Source organism: Callithrix jacchus, chromosome 10 (genome assembly GCF_049354715.1).
Source record: "Callithrix jacchus isolate 240 chromosome 10, calJac240_pri, whole genome shotgun sequence".
In the NCBI taxonomy this organism is placed as follows: domain Eukaryota; kingdom Metazoa; phylum Chordata; class Mammalia; order Primates; family Cebidae; genus Callithrix; species Callithrix jacchus.
In genome coordinates this window covers 131,716,435-131,740,000 of record NC_133511.1, presented here as the reverse complement: position 1 = coordinate 131,740,000, position 23,566 = coordinate 131,716,435, and the positions used below count along the sequence as shown (strand labels likewise).

Below are 23,566 nucleotides of genomic sequence, written 5' to 3'. Positions count from 1 at the left end.
ACCAATGGCAGCTCTTGGGGTGGTTCTGTTTGGCGGCCCCAGGTGTCCACTGTATTATGTCCTGGGACCCTCTGCCCCAGGGCCTTCAACCTTTGCTGGCCTGGCTGCTGACAGAAGACGTACCTCCAGCCTGTCCCTTCCTCACTTCCTGCTGAGACCTGGCCCCAGCGCAGCCAGCTCTATGTCCCTCCTGCCCTCTCAGGCTACCTTCTCTCTTCTAGGCTTCTTCTCACCCCATAGATCCTCAGTCCCCAGCTCGTCCTACGGCTGTGTCCGCTCATGCATGTGCATCCCCCTTCCCCCAGTCGGCCATTCCCATTCTGAGTAGTGAGGAGGCCCCTGCCTGATTGGAGACCCCCAGGTGCAGACCCAGATCACACAGCACACTGAGAAGAGGGGGGATTCCCACCTCAAAAGAAAGGCCTGAGACCAACCCCAGATCCCACCACCCTCAGTCTCAAGGGCAGGCATGACTAGAGGCCCTTGGTGGCCAGGCCCTGCTGCCCTCTTCACCGACCAGCTGGCACGGCTTCCCTTGCCGGCATTCCCTCCTCCCACACCTGTTCTCTCTCACACACACCCTAAAGCCACTTGCCAACCACCTGTCACGCAGCCACCCCAAGCCTGTTGCTGCTTGGCACCCACTGGGGGCCAGGGATGTGACAAACCTCACCTGAGCTGGCTGCCAGGTCCTAATGGGCAGGTCCGGCCCACCCTCTAGGAGAGGTGCTGCCCGCTGAGGCATAAAATCTCGGGATTCTGGCTGGAGGCAGCTCCTGAGACTGCCGGCATGAAGGTGAGCAGTGCCCTCCTGCTGGTGGCCCTCACCCTGTTCTGCATCTGCGGTGAGTCTGTGCCACTGGGGCTTCCAGAATATTTGGGAGCGGGGGGGTTGGGGGTACCTGAGGAGGTAAAATCCTGGCATCGGGTCCGTGCAGTGAACACTCCACCTGCATCTGTAACAGAAGTGGACAAGGACCCTACAGAACCAACCAGTCCCCACCCAGCCACACCCCAACTAAAGACAAAGCCCAGCTGACATCACCAAACCCCAGCCTAGTCCAGCCTGACCTGACCCTTCCAGGAATCACATTTTCCCCACACCAGAGGCTTAACTTTGCTTCCCTGGTCATCCCAGGGAACGCTGAGATCCCAGGAAACTGGAGCAGCTAAGATTAAGGGACATGGAGGGGTCTTTGAGCAAGGTGAAGACATGGGGGGAGAGGTGGGCATTGACGGGGAGGGTCTGGAGACATGCAGGTTGGAGCCCTGGGATAGGTCCAGGACTGGGGTTACACCAGTCTCCCTGTCCTGTCCTGGCGCCATCTCGCCTGTGATGCAGGGCTGGCCACAGGGGAGGACAACGCTGAGTTTTTCATGGACTTCCTACAAACACTGCTGGTGGGGACCCCAGAGGAGCTCTATGAGGGGCCCCTGGGCAAGTACAATGTCAACCAGGATGCCAAGGCAGCCCTGACTGAACTCAAGTCCTGCATAGACGGCCTGCAGCCCATGCACAAGGCACAGCTGGTCCAACTGCTGGTACGGGGGCTGCGGGGACACCCCACTCCCTAAAGACCTGAAGCCTTACCAAGACCACCCAACACAACACCCCTACAGCCTACCACCCACACACATCCCAACACCCACAGACATTGGACCCACATCAGCCAGCTGAGGGGGACACCACAGACCTCCTGTCCACAGAGCGGCCCCCAGATACCAAGGACCTGCTCCTCCCCAGTCGGCAGGCACACATGTGCACACAGAGATGCAAACACAGGTGCAGACGTGGGACACACACCGTAAACACATTCACACATGCATGCTCACACCCACACGTGTACACACCATCACGCATGCACACACACCCAGACCCCCCACCAAGGGCCTTGCTTGCCTGATGGAGCTGTGGCTCTCCAGTTATCGATCACAGCTCTCTTAGCCCACTGTCTGCCTTCCAGGTGCAAGTGATGGGCAGTGTGGACGATGCCTAAGTGGACCACAGACGAGGCTCATCCACAGGACCGAGCACACAGGCAGCCATGGACACGCTGCCCACCATCACCTCCCCACATGGAAATTCGCCCTCAAACCGTTTAATCAATAAAGCCTTCTGCAGCTCAGGCTCTGATTCCTGTCTCTCCCCCGACAGAGGGACACAGCCACATACACAGGGTCCCACTCAAGGAGCACACATGTCAAGGTTACCCACACAGAGGGACACACAGACACAGGGTCCACACAGAAGCAGGCACACCACAGGCAAGACCCAAAATGGAAATCCAGGCAGATACCACGCAGGCAGGTGGACAGAGCACAGAGCCAGACAGCGCCACGTGGACACGGGGCGTCGGAGGGAGACGGGTGGCAGAGGCAGCAGTATGAGGTGGGAGGGGCAGGGAGCCCCAGACACAGGAAGTGTCCAGAACTGGGTGGGCACAGAACCCCTGTCGCCCACAGACTAGGTCAGGGCAGGGGTGCTCAGCATCTGAACGCTGGTGCTGTAAGACAGTAGCTGTGCACAGCAAATGTACAGTCACACAGGCGGCCCAGGTCCGGCGGGTTTCAGAACAATCTCTCTTCCCAAAGTCGCCCAAGAAAAGAGTCTGCCTGGAAAACACTGGGAGGAGCTTGGGCCCCAAAAGGACCCCTGACAAGGCCAAGAAAAAGGTGCACCCATGTCCAAGGTTGGGAGCCGCAGGTGAGCAGCCTCTGAGGTCAGCCAGGGCAGCAGCAGCGCCCACCACAACCGGTACAGACCCTGACCCTGGATCCCAGGCTCTGCCATAGCCAGAACCTTCCAGCATCTCAGTGGCCCAAATCTCTGGTCTCTTCCGGGGGCACAACTGAGTGGAGCTGCCACATCCTCAGCCATCCTCAGTGCTGAGCCCTGAAACTTCACTGCCGCAGCCCTCCTCTCCATACCTCTGACCTGTCTGAGGCTGGCAGGGAGGCCATGGCTGAGGAAGCCCTAGGGAGAGTGCCCTGGAGGACTTGATTATGAGGGAGCTGGTGAGGGGACTGGTAAGGGGGTGCCTGGTGAGGGAACCTGAGGAGGGGGGTCTGGTGAGGAGACCTAGTGAGGGAACCTGGTAAGAAGGACCTGATGAGAAGACCTGGTTGGGGAGGAGGGGGTGGCGGGACCTGGCTGGGGGGGACCTGGTGAGGGGGACATTTAGAGGCAACCTGTTGAGGGGACCTAGTGAGAGGACCTGTTGGGGGAACTTGGTGAGAGGACCCGGTAAGGGGACATGGTAAGGGGTACCTGGTGGTGAGCTCTGGTGAGGATTCTAAGGCTGAGGTCATTGTCTTGGTCACACTGACAGTAATCTAGAACCTGTCATCCCACAGAGCACAGAGCCACATTCTAGAATTTAGAGTGGGGGACCTCTCCCCAGTTCTGTAAGCCCCTGAAGAGAGAGGGAGGCCTTCCTCTCCATGCTCCTTTTGCAGGAACTCCCTGGTACAAAGACCAGAGGGGACAGGACGGTCTCTGAGGAGGATGGGACCGTAGGCTGCCTGGAGTGCTGTCCCTGCACCGAAGAAGTTATAGCCCCCTCCTAGGCAGCCCCCTCCTAGGCAGCCCCCTCCTTGCCTCTCAGCACAGCCTCAACCAAGACGTTCCCCACCTTTCATCACCACTCCAAGTAGGAGAAACTGGCCCAGGGCCTCCTTACAGCTGAGAAGCGTGGTGAGTTGAGGGCCACCATGGACAGCAACTCTGGGTTAGGGTTAAGCTGGTGAGGCATTCACAATCCTATGCAGAAAGCTCCCACGGTCCCTAACTCCTGGCTCCCAGCTGGAGTCCCCACTGACAATCCTGTAGCAGCTTCAGCAGGTCTGCTCTTCAGTGTCGGAAGGAGCAGGGATGGGGACATCAGGGCTGGCATGGGACAGGGCTGGGCCTCCCAGCACCTGGTAACCCTCTCATTTGTAGACAGAGCTGGCCATGATGGAGGAGGTATGGATTGGCACCTGGAGGCCCCATCGCCCCCGGGGACCCATCATGGCCCTCTACAGCAGCCCCGGACCCAAGTACCTGATTCCACCAACAACAGGTAAGAGCTTGAGAGCCTGTGGGGAGGGTCAGGAAACAGGAGTGTAGGTGGCCTGGGGAAGGCCTGAGGGTGGGGGTTCAGGGAGGGCCTGGGGCTCAATCCCTGACTCCCAGCGGGGAGAAGGGCAGGTCAGGCTCCAGACTGCTCAGGGCCCGCTGCGTCCACAGGCTTCATGAAGCACACGCCCACCAAGCTACGCGCACCAGCCTACAGCTTCCGTGGAGCCCCCATGCTTCTGGCAGAGAACTGCTCCCCAGGGCCCCGCTACAATGTAAACCCCAAGATACTGAGGACTGGCAAGGACCTTGGCCCTGCCTACTCCATCCTGGGGCGCTACCACACCAAGACCATGCTGACTCCTGGCCCAGGTTAGTGACCCCCCGCTCAGGCTCCTGCCCTATGCAGCCTCCAGCCTGCCCCTCCCTGCTGGGTCCCCCTAACCTCATGTCCACAAGGGTGTGAGAGCTCAGCCATACTGCCCCTCCTGTCCCATCTTTCTCTCCTGAGGGGTCGCCATCACACCTGGACAGAGAAGACTCTGACCCTAGGGCCCAGCTCCAACCTAGACCTTTCTCTGGCAAGACCACATCAGACACCCCTCTCCCTGCTCAAAAATGGCCTTTGTCTCCCCAGCCCTGAGGGCAGCATTTCCATCCTGGACACCCCCTGACCAGACCTGGTTACCACCTGTGTTGAAGCCCAGAGGCCCCATGCCTAGAATGTTGGGGAGCCCTCCTTGAGCCCCCAGACAGGGCTGCATACCCACCTGCTTGTTGTCCCAGCAACGCCCTTGGCTCCTTGTCCAGGTGACTACTTTCCAGAGAAATCCACCAAGTTCATGTTCCACTCAGCGCCCAGCCACTCCATCTCTGCCCGGACAAAGACGTTCCGAGTGGACAGCACCCCAGGTCCGCAACAGCCCCAACGATCCTCAGCCAAATGGATCCGGGGATCCTGGGTGGGGTGCGTGAGACGGGGCAGCCTGATGGCTGATCTCCAGGGTTGGGGAAAAGCCCCAGGGAAGGGGTAGTGGGCCCTGTTCTGGCCTGAGGAACACGTCCACCCTGCAGGCCCCGCTGCGTACATGCTGCCCATGGTGATGGGGCCCCACACCGTCGGGAAGGTCTCCCAGCCCTCCTTTTCCATCAAGGGTCGCAGCAAGCTGGGCGGCTTCAGCGACGACCTACGCAAGGCAAGGGTCCCCCCGGCTGAGAACAGAGAACTGCCCCCCCAACCTCCCCCACAACCCAGGACCCACCAGCTAGGCCCTGCCTTGCCAAAGCCCCTCAGCCCCCTATCCTCTGGGTGCCTGCCACGTGCTGGGGTGACACTGCAGTGGTGAGGAGGTCCAGGCCCCAGCAGAGGATGGTGCTGTCTGGAGGGACAGGCAGTCTTAGCTAGGATTGCATGGAGAGAAGAGGAGGAGGAAAAAATAAACCATGACCTATTTTGGGGAGGAGGGTCCTGGTTTCAGAAACAGCCAGTGCAAAGGCCTTGGGTGGGCATGTGCCGGAGAGCTGGAGGGGCCTGAGATGGGGAAACAGTGTCACGGCACCCAACAGCCCTTGTCCATGCCGATTTCACCAGCCCCAGGCCCCGAGTCCAACGGGACAGTGTCCCGCTGGAAGCACGCCTCTCACATGCTCAGGGATGTTCCCAGGACTGGTACACTCGGGATGTCATAGCCAGCATGAGGCTGAAATTGAGGAAGTAACCCCCACCTGAGAAGGTGCCCCACAAGCAGGGTGACAGAACACAGAGGGGGACCCTGAGGCACAGGCACCGACTTGTAGCTGGCTCTGTTGACTCAGGCCTGAGACCTCTGTCCAAGTTTGCTCTCTGCCCTGTAGGGCCGCACGCCCTGGGCGGGCCGAGTTTCTCTAAGCCTCCTTTGCCTCTCAGACCCCAGGTCCCGCAGCCTACCGCCAGACTGACATGCAGGTGACCAAGTTCAAGGCACCACAGTACACCATGGCTGCCCGTGTAGCGCCTCCAGGGGACAAGACCCTCAAGCCAGGACCAGGCGCCCACAGCCCTGAGAAGGTCCAGGAAGAGCACAGCCCAGAGGGGTCAGGGTGGGGTGGGGGCCCTGGCCCAAAGGCATGTGCAGGAAAGAGCAGGGGAGGGGGGTTAGACACAGAGGAGGGGAAAAAGGGTCAGGCTGTGAAGGACAGTCAAGAGGGGGTGGAGGGTTAGGGTGGGGACGGGAAGCACCTCCACCCTCGGGACCCTGCACATACCCTACCTGCACCAGCCTCACAGGTAACCCTTCAGCGACATGGAAGCAGAGGCCCTGCCCTTTCCTTAGACACTGACAGCTAACCACCGCTGAGTGCTCTGTGTTCAAATCTGGGAGTGTAGCTTCTGGCCACCTTGGCCCCAGGCTCAGGAAGGACAGTGGCCCAGCCCCAGCCAGGGTAGAGAACTGCATGTGGGGGTGCTGGCTCCTCTCATAGCCCCTCCTCTCCCAGGTGACCCTGACCAAGCCCTGCGCCCCCGTCGTCACCTTCGGCATCAAACACTCTGATTACATGACACCCCTCGTGGTTGACGTGGAATAGCCCAGTCCTGCTGTGCCCCATCAGCATCGGCACAGGATTCACTGGGCCATGGAACTCGAGGCTGTCTTCACCCGCAGGGCAGGGCACGCTTGTTTGGACGATTGTAACCAGTTATTTCTTTTCTACGATATTTTACCAGTTGCTGTCTTGTTTTCTGCTGTGCCCAAAGTACTTAATAAATCAGATTGCATTAATTAAGGGTTTGTCTTGGTGGAAGGATCAAGCTTTTACAGAAAGGAGCGCCCATGGGCTGTCAGCACTTGCCCACATAGGGTCCCATCCTGGCTTGTAGGGCCCAGGGTCAGCTCGGTGAGACGGGAAGGCCTGAGTGCCTCAGACACCCTGCTCCACACCTGTCCTTCCCGATACTGTCTGCCTTGAACTCCAAAGACAGCCACGCCTGTGTTCGTCACCTCTGAGCAATGCTGTGTCCCTCCCCTTGAATCTGGACGGCAGCCGTGACTGTCCTGAATAATGAGGTATGGCAGAACTGATGCCACCTGGTTTCTGATGCCAGGCATACAATGTACCAAGGATACCTGTATCCACTGCCTGGATACCAGGGCCCACCCCACCCCCCACCCTTTACCACTGTGTCCACATTTGCTCCAGCACCAGCCATCATGTGAGGAAGCTTAAGCATGGTAAGACGGAACTCATCATCCCAGGCAGTCGGCCCAGCCAGGCCCTCCACTCTCCAGCACTGACCTCTGGACGTGAGTGAGCCTTCAGATGGACGGTGAGGCCTCCACGTTGTAGAGCAAGAACAGCCAACCCTGAAGCAGTGCCCTGTCTCAAATTCAATGAGACACGATAAATCGTTGCAATTTTAAGTGCCGTTTTAGGGTGACCTGTTACACATTCGTGGGTAAGACAGGGAGTAGGAGGACATGGACGGGAAGGGCAGGGTATGGGCCTGAAGAGGGGGATTTCCAGAGGCTGCCCAGGAGTCCAAGGCCAGGCCTCGAGAAGTGGAGTCTGGGTCTCAACTCGGCCTTTCGGGGAGGTCAGTTTAGGATGCACAGCCTTGACAGATACAGCTGTGGCACCATCACCAGCACCCGCGTACAGCACAACACAGCTGCTGACTCCCACTTAGCTGTGATCGCACCAGCCTGCATATTCAAAGCACTTCGTATTTACTCACATTTTTTGGGGTTGTTTTATTCTTTTTTTTTTTTGAGAAGGAGTCTCTCTGTCACCCAGGCTGGAGTGCAGTGGCACCATCACGTTAAGCAATTCTCCTGCCTAATCCTCCTGAGTAGCTGGAATTACAGCCAAGCACCACCACACCAGCTACTTTCTCTATTTTTAGTACAGACCGGGTTTCACCATTTCAGTCAGGCTGGTCTCGAACTCCTGACCTTGTGATCCACCCACCTCAGCCTCCCAAAGTGTTGGGATTACAGGCGTTAACCACCGCGCCCGGCCTACTCACTTACTCCCTATGTGATGATGCCCTCAGGATCCCCCTCTGCATTTCAGGAACTTGGGCAGGGAAGGGGAACACAGCAGGAAGTGGGTTCCGGCCCACTTCATATGAAGCAAAACTAACCTCATTATAACATCTAAGCTATTTGAGACGAGGCTAAAGCATCTCTATGGTCAGCATTTCTGGAAAAACAAAGGCCACTGTAATTCTTCAAACCTCTGATGACTTCCAACCCATCAACCAAGAAATGGCCGTCACTACAGAGCCTGTGGCTGCCCCGCCCAAAGTCAACCCTGATGGGAAGGGAGAGGGTTTATGGCACCAGTGCCCATGGCCAGCCTGGGGACCAGTGAGCGCCACACAAATTTCCTCAAATCCCAAGGAAATGAGGACAACAGAGACCATATGATTAGTTCTTCATAAAATCATATTTACGACAAATTTTTATTGTTTACGTGTTTTGTCTTGAAATTATGGGATAGAACCTAGCACTCTGTCCTCACTTGGCAGAGTGGGTAGCCCTGGCTCTCACGATGGGCCCCAAGATCCCTTTTGGTTTCACTGGTATCAGGGATCACAGTCAGCAAAGCCCGCTCTTTTACAGGGTCAGGTGCACGGGGCTGAGGGTTAGGGTCGGCCCCTCAGAAAACTCTGGTCTGGCACAGCAGCAGCAGGGTTGCCACTCTCCCTTTGCAGGATCTTAACACAGCAAGAGTAAGACGCAGATAAGCAAACCAGAAAGAAGTCCAGCCCAGACCCCAAAGTACCTGGGAGGGCTGCAAACAGCTGTGGAGATGGAGAGACAGGGAGGGAATACAGAGACTGCGTCTCAGAGACGACAAAGGTCACCCCGAGTTGCAGCCTAACTTCCTAGTTTGCATCAGCAAGATGAGCGGGTGCCACTAAGGAAACAGCACGGGGGTCTGGTTCGGTTCCCACAGCTCAGTCACATTCCCCAGAAATGGAGGTCAGCCTTGAATGGCCCAGGAAAACATGCGGGATGGAGTTGGGAGACAATGCAGGCAGCCGCTACCCTACCAGGTAACCAAGGGACAAGCCCCTGATGAGCAGAGGACTAAGGCAAGCCATGGCAGGCAAGGACACTGGTGCCGGAAAAATGACAGGGGTCTGCAAAGGGACATCTGAAGAGGGGGCAGCAAGCTGGGAGCAACACCAGCCCAGCTAGGTTACAGGGCAACAGCAAAGCCCCAGAGAATGGAGGCAGTCGAGTAGACCTTGCTGGGTGAGAAGAAGCAGGCCTGCACTGCATGAGCGAGTAAGAAGATGGACTCCACTCCTCTGGGAGGCTGACAGTCTCAGCCAGGTACAAGGAAGGGGGCTGTGGTGAGCGTGCATGGAGAAAGGGGGCTTGCTGTGTGTAAGGGAGAAGGAAGGGAGGGGAAGGGTGAGCAAAGTGGGGCTGCAGGCTCCAGGCTGTGCCTTGTCTCTGGTCAGCCTGGAGCTCTGAGGCAGTTTGGGATGGACGGGACACATGGTGTGGCCACAGGTGGGGGGACAGTGAGCCCATAGTCTCCAGGGAGTGACTGGAAGGAACAAGATTGGAACAGGACAAAGAAGGGCACAGAAGCACACGACTCATACTTCAAAGGTGTTTTTATGCCAAGACAAGGGGGCTGGGACCTCATCTTGAGGTGGGAAGAAGTCATTTCCCTGCCAGTCCAGTGGTTTGAACATCAGCCCAGCCCAGGGAGAGGTGGGTAGGGTGGGCATCCTGCAGAGGCTAGAGACAAGAGGACAGCACGGAGCACCATCACAGTCAAGGGAGCCTGGCAGGGCTTGGCAGAGGGGCAAAAGTTACCAGCAAGCTAGGCGGCAACTGGAGTCCTCACAGGAACCTTCCTGTGTAGATCCACAGGTTTGCCTGACTCTGAAATGCCAAACAGGCCCACTTCTAGGTCTGCTCTCCCGAAAACACGTCTTTGGTGCTGGGCTGATCCTGACTCCTGAGAACGCAAGTTTCTGCTCCTGGATACAGTCACATGACCCAGAAGGATCCAGGCGCAGCCACTAGGCCAAGGCTGCAGTTCACTCCATCCACACCCCAGTTCTCCCCAAGGGTCTCACTTCATCCGCAGGACTGGAGAGCAGGCAGAGAAAACTCACAGCAGAGTAGCCCACGCTGGTCTGCCCATGCCTAGCAACCGTGGCCAGAAGGAACCGTCATCTCCAGGCTGAGAGGCCTCAGTCGGAGGAGATGGCACTCACTCAGGGTTCACAGTCCCTTCCTGTGTCAGCTCCAGGCACCTTGGATCACAGACATGGCCTCACCCAGACAAGGACACAGCCATAGGGCCTTAAGATGTCAGCGTCCCAAGAGCTGGGAGAAAGGCTGCAGGCCTCAAGTGGCTACGTCTGGGATTCAACAGCTGCTGCGCTTGGACCTGGCTCCTCCAGACATGCTGTGGCCCCAACTCTGCTGGTGTCTCTAGCACCTGGGGGAGGAGGGAGGGGCTGGCCCTTGGTTTCCCCAAAAGAGAGTCCCTTCCACAGCCAACATGAGCTCATCAGGTCACAGGCTGCCACAGCCTCCTGCCCCACAGGAAGAAGATTCCAAACCCACAATTGTAATTTCAAAGGAGTATTTTGTAGGTAAGTTCTCTGGAGCCCAAGACGCCAGGCACCCAGAGACACCAGCTCCCACTGGTTCACGTCCTTGCCCTCGACAAGAAGTAGGAGAGGATGAAGAAGACCACAATCAGACCCATGGCCATGCCACACAGAAGCTTCCGGTTGTCCCGTCCAGACCTTGCCATTGCGGAAAAGCGCTTCACACTCCCTGTAAGCAGGCCGGTCATGCTTGTGAAATCCGAGTCCTAAAGGGGGAATCCCAGCAAGATCACACAGAAGTGGTGATTTCACCACCCACCCGCACCAGTGCTGAAGGAGACACTGCAGGCTCTACAGCAGGTAGTGTTGGGGCAGGCCCTTACCATGCCATCCAGGTACCGGTTCTGATCCTCTGCGTCCCTGTCGATGTCCAGGGCAAGCTGTTCAGCACAGAGAGGGCAGGGTTGGGCCAGAGCAGACACATAATGCAGCACTCACCCTCCCCAGACCAGACAAGCCCTGCCAACAACTCTGCCAGAGTGCTGCAGCAGCAGAGAGGTCCAGGTGGGGCCTCATGCAGGTGAGCACAGCCACAAAGCACATGAGGATAGAAAACTGCCTGAAACTCCTCTGGGCCGTCTGCCTTTCCTCTGACCCCCACCCCCCAAGGGCACATGGTAGAGGTAAGAGGACAGGAGACCACCACTGACCGATTTGAGCCTGGTGACTTTGGAGGCCAGGCTGTCGGTCATTCGCTTGTTCTCCCGGTCTAGTATCTCTTCCACAGCACCAGGACTCTGACCTGAGAAGAGAGAGAGGCTGAGGGGTTGCATCCACCGGTGAGCACGGCCCCTGACCCGTCGCTCCAACCACATCTGGGTGAGTTGGAAATCCAGGGGGACTGGGCCCTGTGTCTGCTGGGCAGGTGGCAGACACAAGGCCCTAACCAGGTTCCAGCAGGTGGATCTTGCACATGTGAGGCAGGCTGCATAAAGAACGATGTGTGTAAGTAAGCGCATGTCATGTGAACACACGCCCTGTGTACACATCCAGGTGGGGATGGGCAAGCACCCACAACAGGCTCGGTGCAACCAGCAGTTTCCCACACTGTGTAGCAGAAACTGCACCCAGCCCTGGGATGCTGGTAAGATGTGACACTTGCATCCATGGAGGTCCCATCTGTGTAAAAGTGTAGGAAAGGCTTGGGGAAAGTACCCAGCAGAGCAGTAGGAAGGCTCCTACAGGGGCGACTTCAGAGCTGGCTCCTGAAGAGGTGGCAAGGAACCAGGACAGAATGTTGAGAAGGCGCTTTACCGCACAAAAAAAGGTCTGAGCCAAGCTCCCAATTCCCCACCATGGGAGCTGAGGTCGACCAAGAGAGGGATCCTTGGTCTGCATCCCACAGAGGGCTTCCCGCAACACCCAGAGCATAGTGCTTGCAGCGGCCTGGCCTGTGATGTGATAGGCTGGGCCAGGTGATAAGGAATTTCTGTCACATCAGGTAGGTGAGAACCACCTGCTGCCTAGCTTCAATGTAAGCAACGGGTGCAACACAGACAGGCAAACATCAATATCCCACTTTGCAGACAAGAACACGGGCTCCGGGAGGGGGACTGGGGCCATCGAGGCCCAAGTTAGCAGACGCCTGCTTGGACACCAACGGTGCACGCGTGGCCTGTACTCCTAGGGCCTGGCCCCGGGACCTGCCGAATGCGGAGGCTCCCGCACCCCGAACCCACGCAGAACGATCTCACAGGGAATGGCGGAGAGTTGGGGGACCCCGCAGCTGCGCGACCCCTCGCTGGAGCGGCTAGGCCGCCCCCTCGGACCCGGAAGGATCCGAATCTGCCCCCGTGACAGGGTCCTCTCCGCCGAGGACAGTTTAGAGGCAGGCGTACGCGGCTCTGCAGGTAACAGCGTCGGCTCCGGCCGGGCCCGGCCCCGCCCCCAACGACTCCGCTCTCTGGCGCTCACCCCTAGCCCAGTCCGCCATGGTGCCTTCCCCGGCTCTTCAACGCCGACACCGACGCGGCAACCGCCGCCTCGGACGTGGCGCAGTCAAGGGGCAGGACTTCCGGCCCCGCCTCCGCAGCGACCACGCCCCTATATGCCCCTGCCCCTTCCGCCTTGAACTCGCTGACTTCCGGCTGAGGGCTACGAGTTGGGAACCGCCGGTCGCAGGAGCGCGGCACGGATGTGCCTTTCATTTTCCGCACCGTCCCAGGCTGGCGTGCAGTGACGCGATCTCGGCTCACTGCACCCTCCGCCTGCCGGGCCAAGCAGCCCTCCCGCCTCGGCCTCCCAAGGTGCTGGGATTACTGGTGTGCGCCACCGCGGATGTGACGTTTGTTGTTCCTGTGAGCGTAGGGCGGGGCGGGGCTGTTGGCTCGGTGCCAGGACTACGGTGTGGGATAGACGCTTCCGTGGGTTAGGTCCTAACGGCGGGGAAGGATTCACAGGCGCGTCATGAGGAGGGAGCAGGCCCCCCCGAGCAGGAGCCCTGTTCCCGGCCACTTCCTGTCGTCCGGTGTCAGCAAAAGCAGCGTTTCCTCGCTGCCCGTTTTGAAGCACAGCCTCGTGTCCTTTGGTGTTTGCTTGTGTGCCTTCCCCTCGGGAACAAAAGCTCCGCGAAAGCATGGACCTAGGAGTCCCGTTCGCCTGCGTTCCCCAGCAAACGCCTAACGAACCCGATGGCCCAGGACTGAAAAGTCCCCCACTTCGGCTCCCCCTCCACACCCCATCCGTTCTGTGGAGATCCAGGGGCGGCGCTGTGTGTGTGGCAGGGCGAGGTGGGGGCTGAGATCCTTTCCCGTTGGAAATTCCTGCCCAAGAAGCGCGGGTCACAAGGAGAGGGGTCAGTTCGGTCGAGGGCGACTCGGGTCTGGAAACCTTCGAACCGCCGCTTCGGCTCCAGGCCGCGCCCCCTGAAGGCGCCGCCCGACGCCGCACCCCGTCCCGGCCTCCCATGCGCGCTGGCGCGGAGCTCTCTGGGCCAGGGCGGGGCCGGCGAATTGCGGCCCGGAACGGCTGGGGCGGGTCCCGGGGGCGCCATGGAGCCCCGGGCGGTTGCAGCAGCCGTGGAGACGGGGAAGGAGGATGTGATTATGGAAGCTCTGCGGTCGTACAACCAGGAGGTGAGCCGCCGCCGGAGGCCGGAGTCGGGCACGCGTGGCAGGGACGGGTAGGAGAGCGAGGCAGGGGCTGTATCCGGAGGCCGGGGTCGGGCACGCGTGGCAGGGACGGGTGGGAGAGCGAGGCAGGGGCTGTATCCGGAGGCCGGGGGGGGGGGCACGCGTGGCAGGGACGGGTAGGAGAGCGAGGCAGGGGCTGTATCCGGAGGCCGGGGGGGGGGGGCACGCGTGGCAGGGACGGGTAGGAGAGCGAGGCAGGGGCTGTATCCGGAGGCCGGGGTCGGGCACGCGTGGCAGGGACGGGTGGGAGAGCGAGGCAGGGGCTGTATCCGGAGGCCGGGGGGGGGGGCACGCGTGGCAGGGACGGGTAGGAGAGCGAGGCAGGGGCTGTATCCGGAGGCCGGGGGGGGGGGGCACGCGTGGCAGGGACGGGTAGGAGAGCGAGGCAGGGGCTGTATCCGGAGGCCGGGGGGGGGGGGCACGCGTGGCAGGGACGGGTAGGAGAGCGAGGCAGGGGCTGTATCCGGAGGCCGAGGGGCGGGCACGCGTGGCAGGGACGGGTGGGAGAGCGAGGCAGGGGCTGTATCCGGAGGCCGGGGGGGACGGGCACGCGTGGCAGGGACGGGTGGGAGAGCGAGGCAGGGGCTGTATCCGCGAGCACAGGGGACACGGCGGCGTCGGGGGGGCCAGGTCCGGGATGCGATGTTGAGGGGAGAGTGTGGGGTGCACCGCTGGGTGGCAGGTGCGTAGGGATGGGGGCGCGTGTAGACCCTGCCATCCGTTCTGAGCGGTGGCCGCCGCCCATCAGCGGACGCGGAGCCTGCCCCTCTCTGGACTTGAATTCACTGTTTCTCTCTGCAGCACTCCCAGAGCTTCACGTTTGATGACACCCAGCAGGCGGACCGGAAGGTGGGTGCTGGCCCGAGGGGTAAAGGGGCAGGGACGGGTGGCCCCAGGAAGAGGGACCTGGTGGAGCCGCTCTTCTCCTTGCCCACAGAGACTGGCGGAGCTGCTGGTCTCCGTCCTGGAACAGGGCTTGCCACCCTCCCACCGTGTCACCTGGCTGCAGAGTGTCCGAATCCTGTCCCGGGACCGCAACTGCTGGGACCCGTTCACCAGCCGCCAGAGCATGCAGGCACTGGCCACCCATGCTGGCATCTCTGTCTCCGAGGGCTCCGTCCCTGAGTCCGCAGACATGGATGTTGTTCTGGAGTCCCTCAAGTGCCTGTGCAACCTCGTGCTCAGCAGCCCTGTGGCACAGACGCTGGCAGCGGAGGCCCGCCTAGTGGTGAAGCTCACAGAGCGCGTGGGGCTGTACCGAGTGAGGACCTTCCCGCACGACGTCCAGTTCTTTGACTTGCGGCTCCTCTTCCTGCTGACTGCACTCCGCACCGATGTGCGCCAGCAGCTGTTTCAGGAACTGAAAGGAGTGAGTCTGCTGACGGACACGCTGGAACTGACGCTGGGGGTGACTCCCGAAGGGAACCCACCCAAGCTCCTTCCTTCCCAAGAGACTGAGCGGGCCATGGAGATCCTCAAAGTGCTCTTCAACATCACCCTCGACTCCATCAAGGGGGAGGTGGACGAGGTGAGCACTGATGGCAACCCGTGGCTGGGTCTCAGCTCAGCTCCAGCATTTTCTGGACCTGCTTGCTTCCCACTGGGTACCTTCGGGTTTCTGAGTGTCAGACATGGAGAGGATAGGATCTCTCAGCCTATTGGGACAAGGCCAAGGAGATGCCAGTTTCGGGCTGGAACCTCAGGGATCCCCTTCTGGCTCTTGCTGCCTGGCAGGAGGGCTGTGTGGTGTCAGGGGAGACTGTAAGAGATCCTTCACCATGAGGCCATGAGTGGGGCTGACACACTGTGTGACCTCCCCAGGGAATGTGTTTCTACTCAGGGAGGTGATTTTTTTTTTTTTTTTCTGAGACGGAGTTTCGCTCTTATTACCCAGGCTGGAGTGCAATGGTGCGATCTCAACTCACCACAACCTCCACCTCCTGGGTTCAGGCAATTCTCCTGCCTCAGCCTCCCGAGTAGCTGGGATTACAGGCACGCACCACCATGCCCAGCTAATTTTTTTTGTGTGTTTAGTAGAGACGGGGTTTCACCATGTTGACCAGGATGGTCTCGATCTCTTGACCTCGTGATCCACCCGTCTCGGCCTCCCAAAGTGCTGGGATTACAGGCACGCGCCACCATGCCCAGCTAATGTTTTTTGTGTGTTTAGTAGAGACGGGGTTTCACCATGTTGACCAGAATGGTCTCGATCTCTTGACCTCGTGATCCACCCGTCTCGGCCTCCCAAAGTGCTGGGATTACAGGCACGCACCACCATGCCCAGCTAATGTTTTTTGTGTTTTTAGTAGAGACAGGGTTTCACCATGTTGACCGGGATGGTCTCGATCTCTTGACCCCGTGATCCACCCGCCTCGGCGGAGGTGCTTTTAAGAAGACAGAGGTGGTCATCTTTTGCCCCCAGCACTACCAAAGTCACTTAGGAGACCCCAGGGGGTCAGGCATGGAGTATGGGAGCTGCACAGTCAGTGCCACATATTCTTGGAGTGCAAGACAGTAGAGCCTCAGCAGGCAGCAGTGGGATGAGTGGGGCTCCTCACAGGAACCCTTCTTTCTTTGGTCAGGAAGATGCTGCCCTTTACCAGCACCTGGGGGTCCTTCTCCGGCACTGTGTGATGATTACTACTGCTGGAGACCGCACAGAGGAGTTCCACGGGTGAGGACATGGCTTTTTCTATGGCCACATTGTCTAGCTAGTGGTCCTCAACCCTGTGGACCAGAACCGCCTGAGAGCCCAGGCCCCACCCTGGGGGGGGTCTGACTTTGTCTGAGTGAATGGTACTGGACATCAGTGTTTCCGGAGAATACTGAGTGCTTCCAATAGGTGGCCAGGACAGGAGCCATGAATCTGGGGACAGGAATGTGCCAACTGGACCTTGGGTAGTGGCAACAGATACATGCTGTTTACTGGGCATTTTGGTCCCTTGTCCCCCTTCTTGGGCCACCTGCCCCTAGGCTGATCTGGGTTTCCAGAGATGGTGGCACTTTAGCCCAGACAGGGTGGGGCAGTTAGGGTGTCTGAGTGCCCCCACCTCCCCAGGGGACCCCACTGTACAGCTGAGTGGCAGTGCCTCTACGATCGGTCTCTGCCTTTGTTTTTGGTCCCTAGTGTTGCTCCTTTAGGTCCTCAGACGCCAGCTCGTGTAATGTGTGGTTCAGTGGGGGCACAAAGATTGCACCTGTGCCAAGGGATTAGCTCTATTGAGACCCCCGTCTCCTGTCCCCAGCCATGCAGTGAACCTCTTGGGGAACTTGCCCCTCAAGTGTCTGGATGTTCTCCTCACCCTGGAGCCACACGAAGACTCCGTGGAGTTCATGGGAGTGAATATGGATGTGATTCGTGCCCTCCTCATCTTCCTAGAGAAGCGTTTGCACCAGGTAGGCTGGGGATGGCTGTGCAGGCTCCCCCAGTGTCTCTGGCGCTGGCTGTCCTGCACAGCTGTGGTCAGTGCTTCCACACTGGTAAGTGGAGATCATCTTGGTGATGTGATATGGGCAGTTCTTTTGGCTGTTCTGAGGTTCAGCCTGGCAAGAAGCCAGACCCTTCCTCCATGAGAAGCATGTGGACACCCTCCACACACTTAAAGGTTTCACTTCTGCTTAAATATTTGTGGATTTTTATTGAGTGGTCCTGAGAAGCTCCCCCAGTCCCTGCTTTTAACTCTTAGACACAGGCAGCCCTTGATTATAAGCATGGCTGTCCCTCAGCACCCTGAAGAGACCCACAGGAACCTCTGATCAAAGGTTCCCTCTGATTCCTGTGACTGCACTGTGGGGCATCTGGACAGCTGGGCTCTAACCATTCTCCAGGCTCTTGCAGAAAGCAGGTTCAGTAGACGTCTTGGGAATCTACCTGCCTAAGCAGAGGACACACATGGTGCATGTGAGCCAGTCAGGATAGGGACCTGGCATTGGGCACACAGCTGGGGTCAGCTGTCCCCGTCGCTGCCACTGCTGATACTAGGGTCCAGGCACATTATGCTAGGAGGGACAGGAACTCCCTGCTTTCTGTCCATGAAGTACACCGAGCAGGGATTCAGTTCTCGTTTCTTTTTGCCACCGTCATCTGAGGTCAATGTGTGTGCCAAAGCTTGAATTGCTTTGTGTTTTCTTCCCATCCCTGGCTTATAATTGAAGCAGTTATTTGAGCCAAGTCACAAAACTTCTGAGTTGGGCTCTATCCCCGCCCCTTTCAAAACTGACACAGATACCTAGCACCCACTCTTGGCCCTCCACTGACTAACTGCAGAGGGGTCTCTTCCCAAACCCCTGCCGCTAGGACCAGCTGGTGTGTCTTGGGGGCGGGGGCAGGGGGTTTTGGGGATGTAACTCTGCGCCAGTCTCAAATTAGGTAGGGCCATAAGCCTGATGACAGAGGCTTCTCTACAGACACACAGGCTGAAAGAGAGCGTAGCTCCTGTGCTAAACGTGCTGACTGAGTGTGCCCGGATGCACCGCCCAGCCAGGAAGTTCCTGAAGGCCCAGGTATGAGGCTCAGAAGCTGGCGCTCCTGGGAGATGTGGGTTGGGCCCTGATCACAGACTCTTGGCTGCTCCAAGCCGAAGCTGAGGGACGGCCGCCTCCCCAGGTGCTGCCCCCTCTGCGGGATGTGAGGACACGGCCCGAGGTTGGGGAGATGCTTCGGAACAAGCTTGTCCGCCTCATGACGCACCTGGACACAGACGTGAAGAGGGTGGCTGCCGAGTTCTTGTTTGTCCTGTGCTCTGAGAGTGGTGAGTTATGGAGGCCCAGGTCCCACCCCACCTAAGCCAGGCTTGCACTGACCTCTGCCTTGCTCCTCAGTGCCCCGATTTATCAAGTACACGGGCTATGGGAATGCTGCTGGCCTTCTGGCTGCCAGGGGCCTCATGGCGGGAGGCCGGCCCGAGGGCCAGTACTCAGAAGATGAGGACACAGACACAGATGAGTACAAGGAAGCAAAGGCCAGGTATGTGCCCCAACACACCCTTGGGGTTCCCACTCAGAGCCACACCCATATGGACCCATGTAGGGTAGGTGGGACAGGATGACACATGGGCAGGACCTTCCAGAATCAGGCTCCTGTTCCTAAGTGCTATCTGGGATACCAGAAGGTGGCAGGTGGCAGGAGCTGGTTAACTGCTGCTCCTGGAGGGAGGCCTCTTCCTGCAGTTGCCTTGCCCTGCCCCCTCTCACCCCATGGGAAAATGTGTCTTGCCTCCTGTCCTGGAGAGTCACTAATGCATTCCTTACACTCTACCCCATGGGAAGCAGCATAAACCCGGTGACCGGGAGGGTGGAGGAGAAGCCGCCTAACCCTATGGAGGGCATGACGGAGGAACAGAAGGAGCATGAGGCCATGAAGCTGGTGACCATGTTTGACAGGCTCTCCAGGTGTGTAGCATGAGGAGGAGGTGGGGGGAGCCTGCAGCTGGGAGAAGGGAGAGCTGACCCACATCCTGTCTTGTGATCCCCAGGAGGTAGGGTCAGAGGAGAGCTTAGGATCCTGGCAAGGCCGCATTACTTACGTTTGACATCACTTGCCCTGGAGGAAATCCCCCAGGGGATGGGCATATTGAGGTCAGTATTGTGCCCATTTTACAGATGATAACTGAGGCCCAGAGAACTTAAGAGACTGTCTAATGTCCCTGGACTTATTGGAGATGGTCCAATGTCCAAATTCAGAGACTGTTTAAGGCCAATTTAGATGTCTCAATTAAGAATCTACTTAAAGCCATGAGGTAGCAGTTAGGATTTGGGCCCAATTAACAGAAAGTCCAATCAGGCTTCCCCAGTAAATGGGAGCAGCCTACCTACTTGGTGGAGAGGAAGGTAGCAGCCAGGGGTCAGCAGGACCCTTGCCTGGCCAGCGGGGCCCCTTCCCCAGCCCCACTGCACCTTTCCCCACAGGAACAGAGTCATCCAGCCAATGGGGATGAGTCCTCGGGGTCACCTTACGTCCCTGCAGGACGCCATGTGCGAGACTATGGAGGAGCAGCTCTCCTCGGACCCTGACTCAGACCCTGACTGAGGATGGCAGCTCTTCTGCTCCCGTCAGAACCGGTGCTGCTTCCAGAGACTCCCTGGGGCTGTAACCTGGGAGAAGCCACATCCCCTGGGCCCACACCCCTCTCTCCATCTTGGAAACCCTTTCTCTTTACTCCCCAGGTTCTGTTCACGATTTGCCCCTGGTTCAGTTTATCTCAGGACTGCAGTGGTCTTGTGCAAGAACGCACAGCTCAGCCTTGAATTCTGCAGGCAAAGTACTTTTCTTTTGTCTGCGCCAAGAGGAATGTGTGTAGAGGCTGCTGCCTGAGGGCAGGGCCTACCTGGGCATACAGAAGAGCGTGCATATGGGAGGGCAGGGGGATGGGCGTGGGTGTGCACAGAGCAAGCACATCTGAGATTGGCATGCGGGCCAGAGCCGCTGTGTTGAGGGATGTGCTGCACTTCACAGGGAGAAAGAACCTGGCAGAACTTTACGTACAAGTGTGTCAGAACGCACACTCCAAGGTGTGCTCTGTGGTTTCTGTCCTGTCTTCACTGGGTGCAGGGCTGGAGGCCTCCCAGGTGTTCTCCTTGGTCCTTGTTGAGCTGCCCACTGTAGTATCCACAGTGCCCAAGTTCTCGCTGGTTCTGGCAATTAAATCTCAATCCTTCCCACTGGCTTAGACTAGACTTAGGAGGATGCCCCTCGTGTGACCACAGTTTGAGATTTATACCATGTACCGCACATAGACACAGAAACATCATCCTGAAATAAAGAGTTCTGAGCAAAAATATATGTGTGAATATGTATGTAAACTGTTAAAGTGGCTCACGCCTTAACCCCAGCACTTTGGGAGGGCGAGCCAGGCGGATCACTTGAACCCAGCCTGGCCAACAATGGGAACCCGTCTCTTAAAAATACTAAGTGTTACCCCAAAACCTAAAATGGAAAAAAAAAAAAAAAAAAGATGTGACCTAAAAAAAACACTAAGCGTGATGGCTAAGCCCCTGTGCTAAACACGGTGGCCCACGCCTCTAATCACAGCTACCCAGGAGGCTGAGGCACAAGAACTGCTTAAACCCAGGAGGTGGTGGAAGCTGCAGTCAGCTGAGATCACACCACTGCACTCCAGCCTGAGTGACAAGAGAGACACTCTCAAAAAATAAGAAATCAGGTAAAGGAATATTAACTAGAGTTAGAAACTAATTTCATTCCTTTTAGAATTCAACACTTTTCCTAGGTCACCACTTCTGTCTTTCGTTCTTACTGAGGAGCCAAGTCAGAGCCCCCTTCCTGGGAGTCAGTCATTAAATGGATTCCCGTCAGCTCAGCCCAGGGGAGGCAATGTTCAGGAACAGGAAGTGCTTTTGTCTGGGGAAACACGCAGGTGATCTGATGCTAGGGAGGAGCTGCTTGCATGTGGGTAAGAGCCCAAGGGGAAGCCACTGGTACCTGAAGGGCTGAGCCATCAGAGCTGGGCCTTGGTGCAGCCCCAGGAGCAGCAGCCTGTGCAGAACTAGGAGCTCAGTGGATTCTCCCTCCTATGTCACAATCCAGCAGGTGGCCAGGACTCAGCCTGGGTTTTCAGTGAGTAATTCCTCCTCACTAGTCTCAGAGATTAGCTCTAGCGGTGTCACTGGAGGAAGCCCTGGGGCTGGGGGGCAGTGTGGGGACAAGGAGACCAGAGAGAAAGTGCTAGAATAGTCTGGAACAGATGTTTCAAAGTCAACAGAACATGACCACCTTCAGAGGAAGAAGCTGGGCCATCTCCAATAAACCCAGAGACAAGTGCCTTCAATCCTCGGACTGTTCCAACAGAGGGGATGCTGTGTACCCCAGGGTTACTTTTCCAACTCATGTCAACACCTGCAGTCCCTTTGAGGAGACTAAAATGTATTTCATGCTGAAAATAAAGGACAGGTTTTCTCTAACTAAAAACAGCCGTACTAAAGGAGACCAACATGCTAGAAGTATAGCACCAGGGCCTCAAGACTGCACTTCAGGACACGAAGAGGGCTGGGGGCTGCTCGGCCCGAGTCTGGATCTTCTAACCAGGGATGCTGAGCTTGCCCTCAGACAGGGACTTGGCACAAAGAAAGCAGACCCAGTCTGGGATTCTAGTCTGTTTCAGTTCAAGAGGGTCCCTGTCAGAAGAAAGCTTTTTCCATTCCGAGCTTCAGCAGAGTGAAGAGTTAAACACAGCAAGCAGGCAGGCAGGCAGGCAGCTCCTTTGCATATGTGTCGGGTGCCCCTGAATGTAAACAGCCCTACCAGTCAGCACAGCTCATAGCCTGGGAAGACAGTCCTGTGGCAGCCTCAGATGTCCGCTCAGTTCACATATTCTGGTTTGACCAAACATGTAAACCCGCCCAAGCTGTCTTCAGGCATGAGGTCTCATCAGAGATGGGATGTGGATGGCTCCTATGTCACCATTTCCTGCGTGGGGCAGCCGTCATCCTATTTGTCTGGTCCATCAAGCTGGAACACAGAAGACAGAGGTATCAGTTGTCTGTTAACATATCCAGGCAGCCTGCAGATCTCTGGTCACACAGATCTAGCTGCAGATATGCAAAATATTTCACAAAACAAGCTGCTTTCTGCAAATGATGCTGTTGTGCTGGGCTGCGAGGATCCCAACAGGCCTGGGCAGAACAGGGTGGCTAAATGGAGAGCCTCATTCTAAGGGAATTTAAGTACCCAAATCAAGATTTACTGATGCTCATGTGCTTAAAAATATTCACTATTTGGAAAAGTAACCCCTAGGATAGTAAATAAAAAACAAGAAACTCTAAAATCATAATACATTTCACAAAAATTTCTGTAAAATTATACAGTTCAAATCCTGTTGGGCCACTTCCAAAAATCCACAGGAGCTACCTGGGTTACAATCTGCTTTTTTTTTGAAAATAGGAAGTTGGGCCAGGTGTGGTGGCTCACACCTGTAATCCCAGCACTTTGGGAGTCTTAGGCGAGTGGATCACTTGAGGTCAGGAGTTTGAGACCAACCTGACTAACATGGTGAGACCCCGTCTCTACTAAAAATACCAAAATTACCCAGGCATGGTGGTGGCCGCCTGTAATCCCAGCAACTCGGGAGGCTGAGGCAGGAGAATCACTTGAATCCAGGAGGCAGAGGTTGCAGTGAGCCAAGATTGTGCCATTGCACTCCAGCCTGGGAGACAAGAGCGAAACACTGTTTCAAAAATAAATAAAGGAAGGTGTAGCAGGAAAAGGCTCCCTCAAAAAAAGCCTGCTAGGCTGATCTAAGATCTCTGCTACCTCATGAGCTGGCCAGGAGGCACTCGCCTCTCAACGTTTAAGCCTCATGTTAGCTGGGTCCCCTGCTTCCATAATGAAGTGATCGTGACTGGTAAAAACTCTGCCTGCAACGGGAGGCTGGGGGTCTTTGACTGGTGGAGGTGAAGAGAGTGCTGAACCCGTGGCCCTGAGCCACGTGGCAGGCACAGCTGTGGGCAAGGAAAAGGAATCAGGGTTTCCTGATGTCTGCCTTGGAAGACAAGAACATCAGCTGTGATACATTCTGGTTGACACGGTTTGGCTGTGGCCCCACCCAAATCTCACCGTGAATTGTAATAATCCCCACAAGTCAAGGGCAGGGCCCAGTGGAAGTAACTGATTCATGGCGGCAGATTTTCCCCGCACTGTTCTTGTGGTAGTGAGTCTCACAAGACCTGGTTTTATAAAGGGCAGTTCCCTGCACACATCCTCCTGCCTGTCGCCTTGTAAGACGTGACTCTGCTCCTCCT

At 57.4% G+C, this 23,566-nt stretch overlaps 5 protein-coding genes across 32 annotated transcripts in view; 3 read left to right on the top strand and 2 right to left on the bottom strand.

Moving 5' to 3' along the window:
- BET1L (Bet1 golgi vesicular membrane trafficking protein like) overlaps positions 1-12,682 on the bottom strand; it is a 17,742-nt gene extending 5,060 nt beyond the window's left edge. For 2 of the 7 annotated variants that reach the window (XR_004730843.3, XR_013523658.1), the window contains exons 1-5: positions 12,597-12,682; positions 11,333-11,424; positions 11,006-11,062; positions 4,828-7,415; positions 674-956 (exon numbers count right to left, since the gene is read on the bottom strand). Coding sequence is in view for 2 of the 7 variants with exons in the window: in XM_035263986.3 (XP_035119877.2) it covers positions 10,721-10,888; positions 11,006-11,062; positions 11,333-11,424; positions 12,597-12,615 (336 nt within the window). In the remaining 5 variants the exon portion in view is untranslated. Of the gene's footprint in view, positions 1-673; positions 4,078-4,827; positions 7,416-8,463; positions 10,889-11,005; positions 11,063-11,332; positions 11,425-12,596 lie in introns of those variants that run through there. The other 5 variants (XR_013523659.1, XR_013523657.1, XR_004730844.3 and 2 more) reach the window with 5 other exon arrangements.
- SCGB1C1 (secretoglobin family 1C member 1) lies at positions 756-2,126 on the top strand. The gene is made up of 3 exons (XM_035263989.3): positions 756-845; positions 1,343-1,542; positions 1,965-2,126. The coding sequence occupies exons 1-3, from the start codon at positions 791-793 to the stop codon at positions 1,995-1,997; spliced, it is 288 nt and encodes a 95-aa protein (XP_035119880.1). The 5' UTR covers positions 756-790; the 3' UTR covers positions 1,998-2,126.
- CIMAP1A (ciliary microtubule associated protein 1A) lies at positions 3,397-6,816 on the top strand. 2 transcript variants are annotated; one of them, XM_035263983.3, is made up of 7 exons: positions 3,397-3,694; positions 3,945-4,061; positions 4,229-4,429; positions 4,868-4,969; positions 5,132-5,253; positions 5,964-6,104; positions 6,533-6,816. In XM_035263983.3, the coding sequence occupies exons 2-7, from the start codon at positions 3,953-3,955 to the stop codon at positions 6,620-6,622; spliced, it is 765 nt and encodes a 254-aa protein (XP_035119874.1). In that variant the 5' UTR covers positions 3,397-3,694; positions 3,945-3,952; the 3' UTR covers positions 6,623-6,816. The 2 variants fall into 2 exon arrangements, with proteins under 2 accessions (XP_035119874.1, XP_035119876.1); XM_035263985.3 differs by having other exon boundaries at positions 3,941-4,061.
- Positions 12,683-12,751: 69 nt separating the features above from the next.
- On the top strand, positions 12,752-20,590 carry RIC8A (RIC8 guanine nucleotide exchange factor A). Of its 10 annotated transcripts, none has more exons than XR_001914566.4 (11): positions 12,752-12,928; positions 14,615-14,662; positions 14,751-15,341; positions 16,396-16,487; positions 17,059-17,209; positions 18,221-18,316; positions 18,420-18,564; positions 18,635-18,779; positions 19,085-19,204; positions 19,288-19,390; positions 19,721-20,590. XR_001914566.4 is itself a non-coding variant. In XM_035263972.3 (10 exons), the coding sequence occupies exons 3-10, from the start codon at positions 14,883-14,885 to the stop codon at positions 20,124-20,126; spliced, it is 1,356 nt and encodes a 451-aa protein (XP_035119863.3). In that variant the 5' UTR covers positions 12,752-12,928; positions 14,615-14,662; positions 14,751-14,882; the 3' UTR covers positions 20,127-20,590. The 10 variants fall into 10 exon arrangements, 8 of the variants coding, with proteins under 8 accessions (XP_035119863.3, XP_035119864.2, XP_078198033.1 ...); XR_013523655.1 differs by lacking the exon at positions 12,752-12,928 and adding an exon at positions 13,612-13,756; XM_035263972.3 differs by lacking the exon at positions 19,288-19,390 and having other exon boundaries at positions 19,979-20,590.
- The window catches only part of SIRT3 (sirtuin 3), a 22,079-nt gene continuing 18,573 nt past the window's right edge, over positions 20,061-23,566 (bottom strand). For 6 of the 12 annotated variants that reach the window (XR_008474894.2, XR_008474895.2, XR_008474897.2 and 3 more), the window contains 2 exons: positions 22,854-22,971; positions 20,990-22,277 (listed from right to left, as the gene is read on the bottom strand). Coding sequence is in view for 6 of the 12 variants with exons in the window: in XM_035263978.3 (XP_035119869.2) it covers positions 22,257-22,277 (21 nt within the window). In the remaining 6 variants the exon portion in view is untranslated. Of the gene's footprint in view, positions 22,278-22,853; positions 22,972-23,566 lie in introns of all 12 variants that reach the window. The other 6 variants (XM_035263978.3, XM_078341914.1, XM_078341913.1 and 3 more) reach the window with 2 other exon arrangements.

Coding starts and splice junctions, on each gene's coding strand:
- CIMAP1A (XM_035263983.3), top strand. CDS start 3,953: ATGATGGAGGAGGTATGGATTGGCACCTGGAGGCCCCATCGCCCCCGG. Junction 4,430..4,867: donor CATGCTGACTCCTGGCCCAG/GTTAGTGACCCC, acceptor CTCCTTGTCCAG/GTGACTACTTTCCAGAGAAA. Junction 4,970..5,131: donor CCGAGTGGACAGCACCCCAG/GTCCGCAACAGC, acceptor TCCACCCTGCAG/GCCCCGCTGCGTACATGCTG.
- SCGB1C1 (XM_035263989.3), top strand. CDS start 791: ATGAAGGTGAGCAGTGCCCTCCTGCTGGTGGCCCTCACCCTGTTCTGC. Junction 846..1,342: donor CACCCTGTTCTGCATCTGCG/GTGAGTCTGTGC, acceptor CCTGTGATGCAG/GGCTGGCCACAGGGGAGGAC. Junction 1,543..1,964: donor CACAGCTGGTCCAACTGCTG/GTACGGGGGCTG, acceptor TCTGCCTTCCAG/GTGCAAGTGATGGGCAGTGT.
- RIC8A (XM_035263974.3), top strand. CDS start 13,673: ATGGAGCCCCGGGCGGTTGCAGCAGCCGTGGAGACGGGGAAGGAGGAT. Junction 13,757..14,614: donor TGCGGTCGTACAACCAGGAG/GTGAGCCGCCGC, acceptor TTCTCTCTGCAG/CACTCCCAGAGCTTCACGTT. Junction 14,663..14,750: donor CCCAGCAGGCGGACCGGAAG/GTGGGTGCTGGC, acceptor CCTTGCCCACAG/AGACTGGCGGAGCTGCTGGT.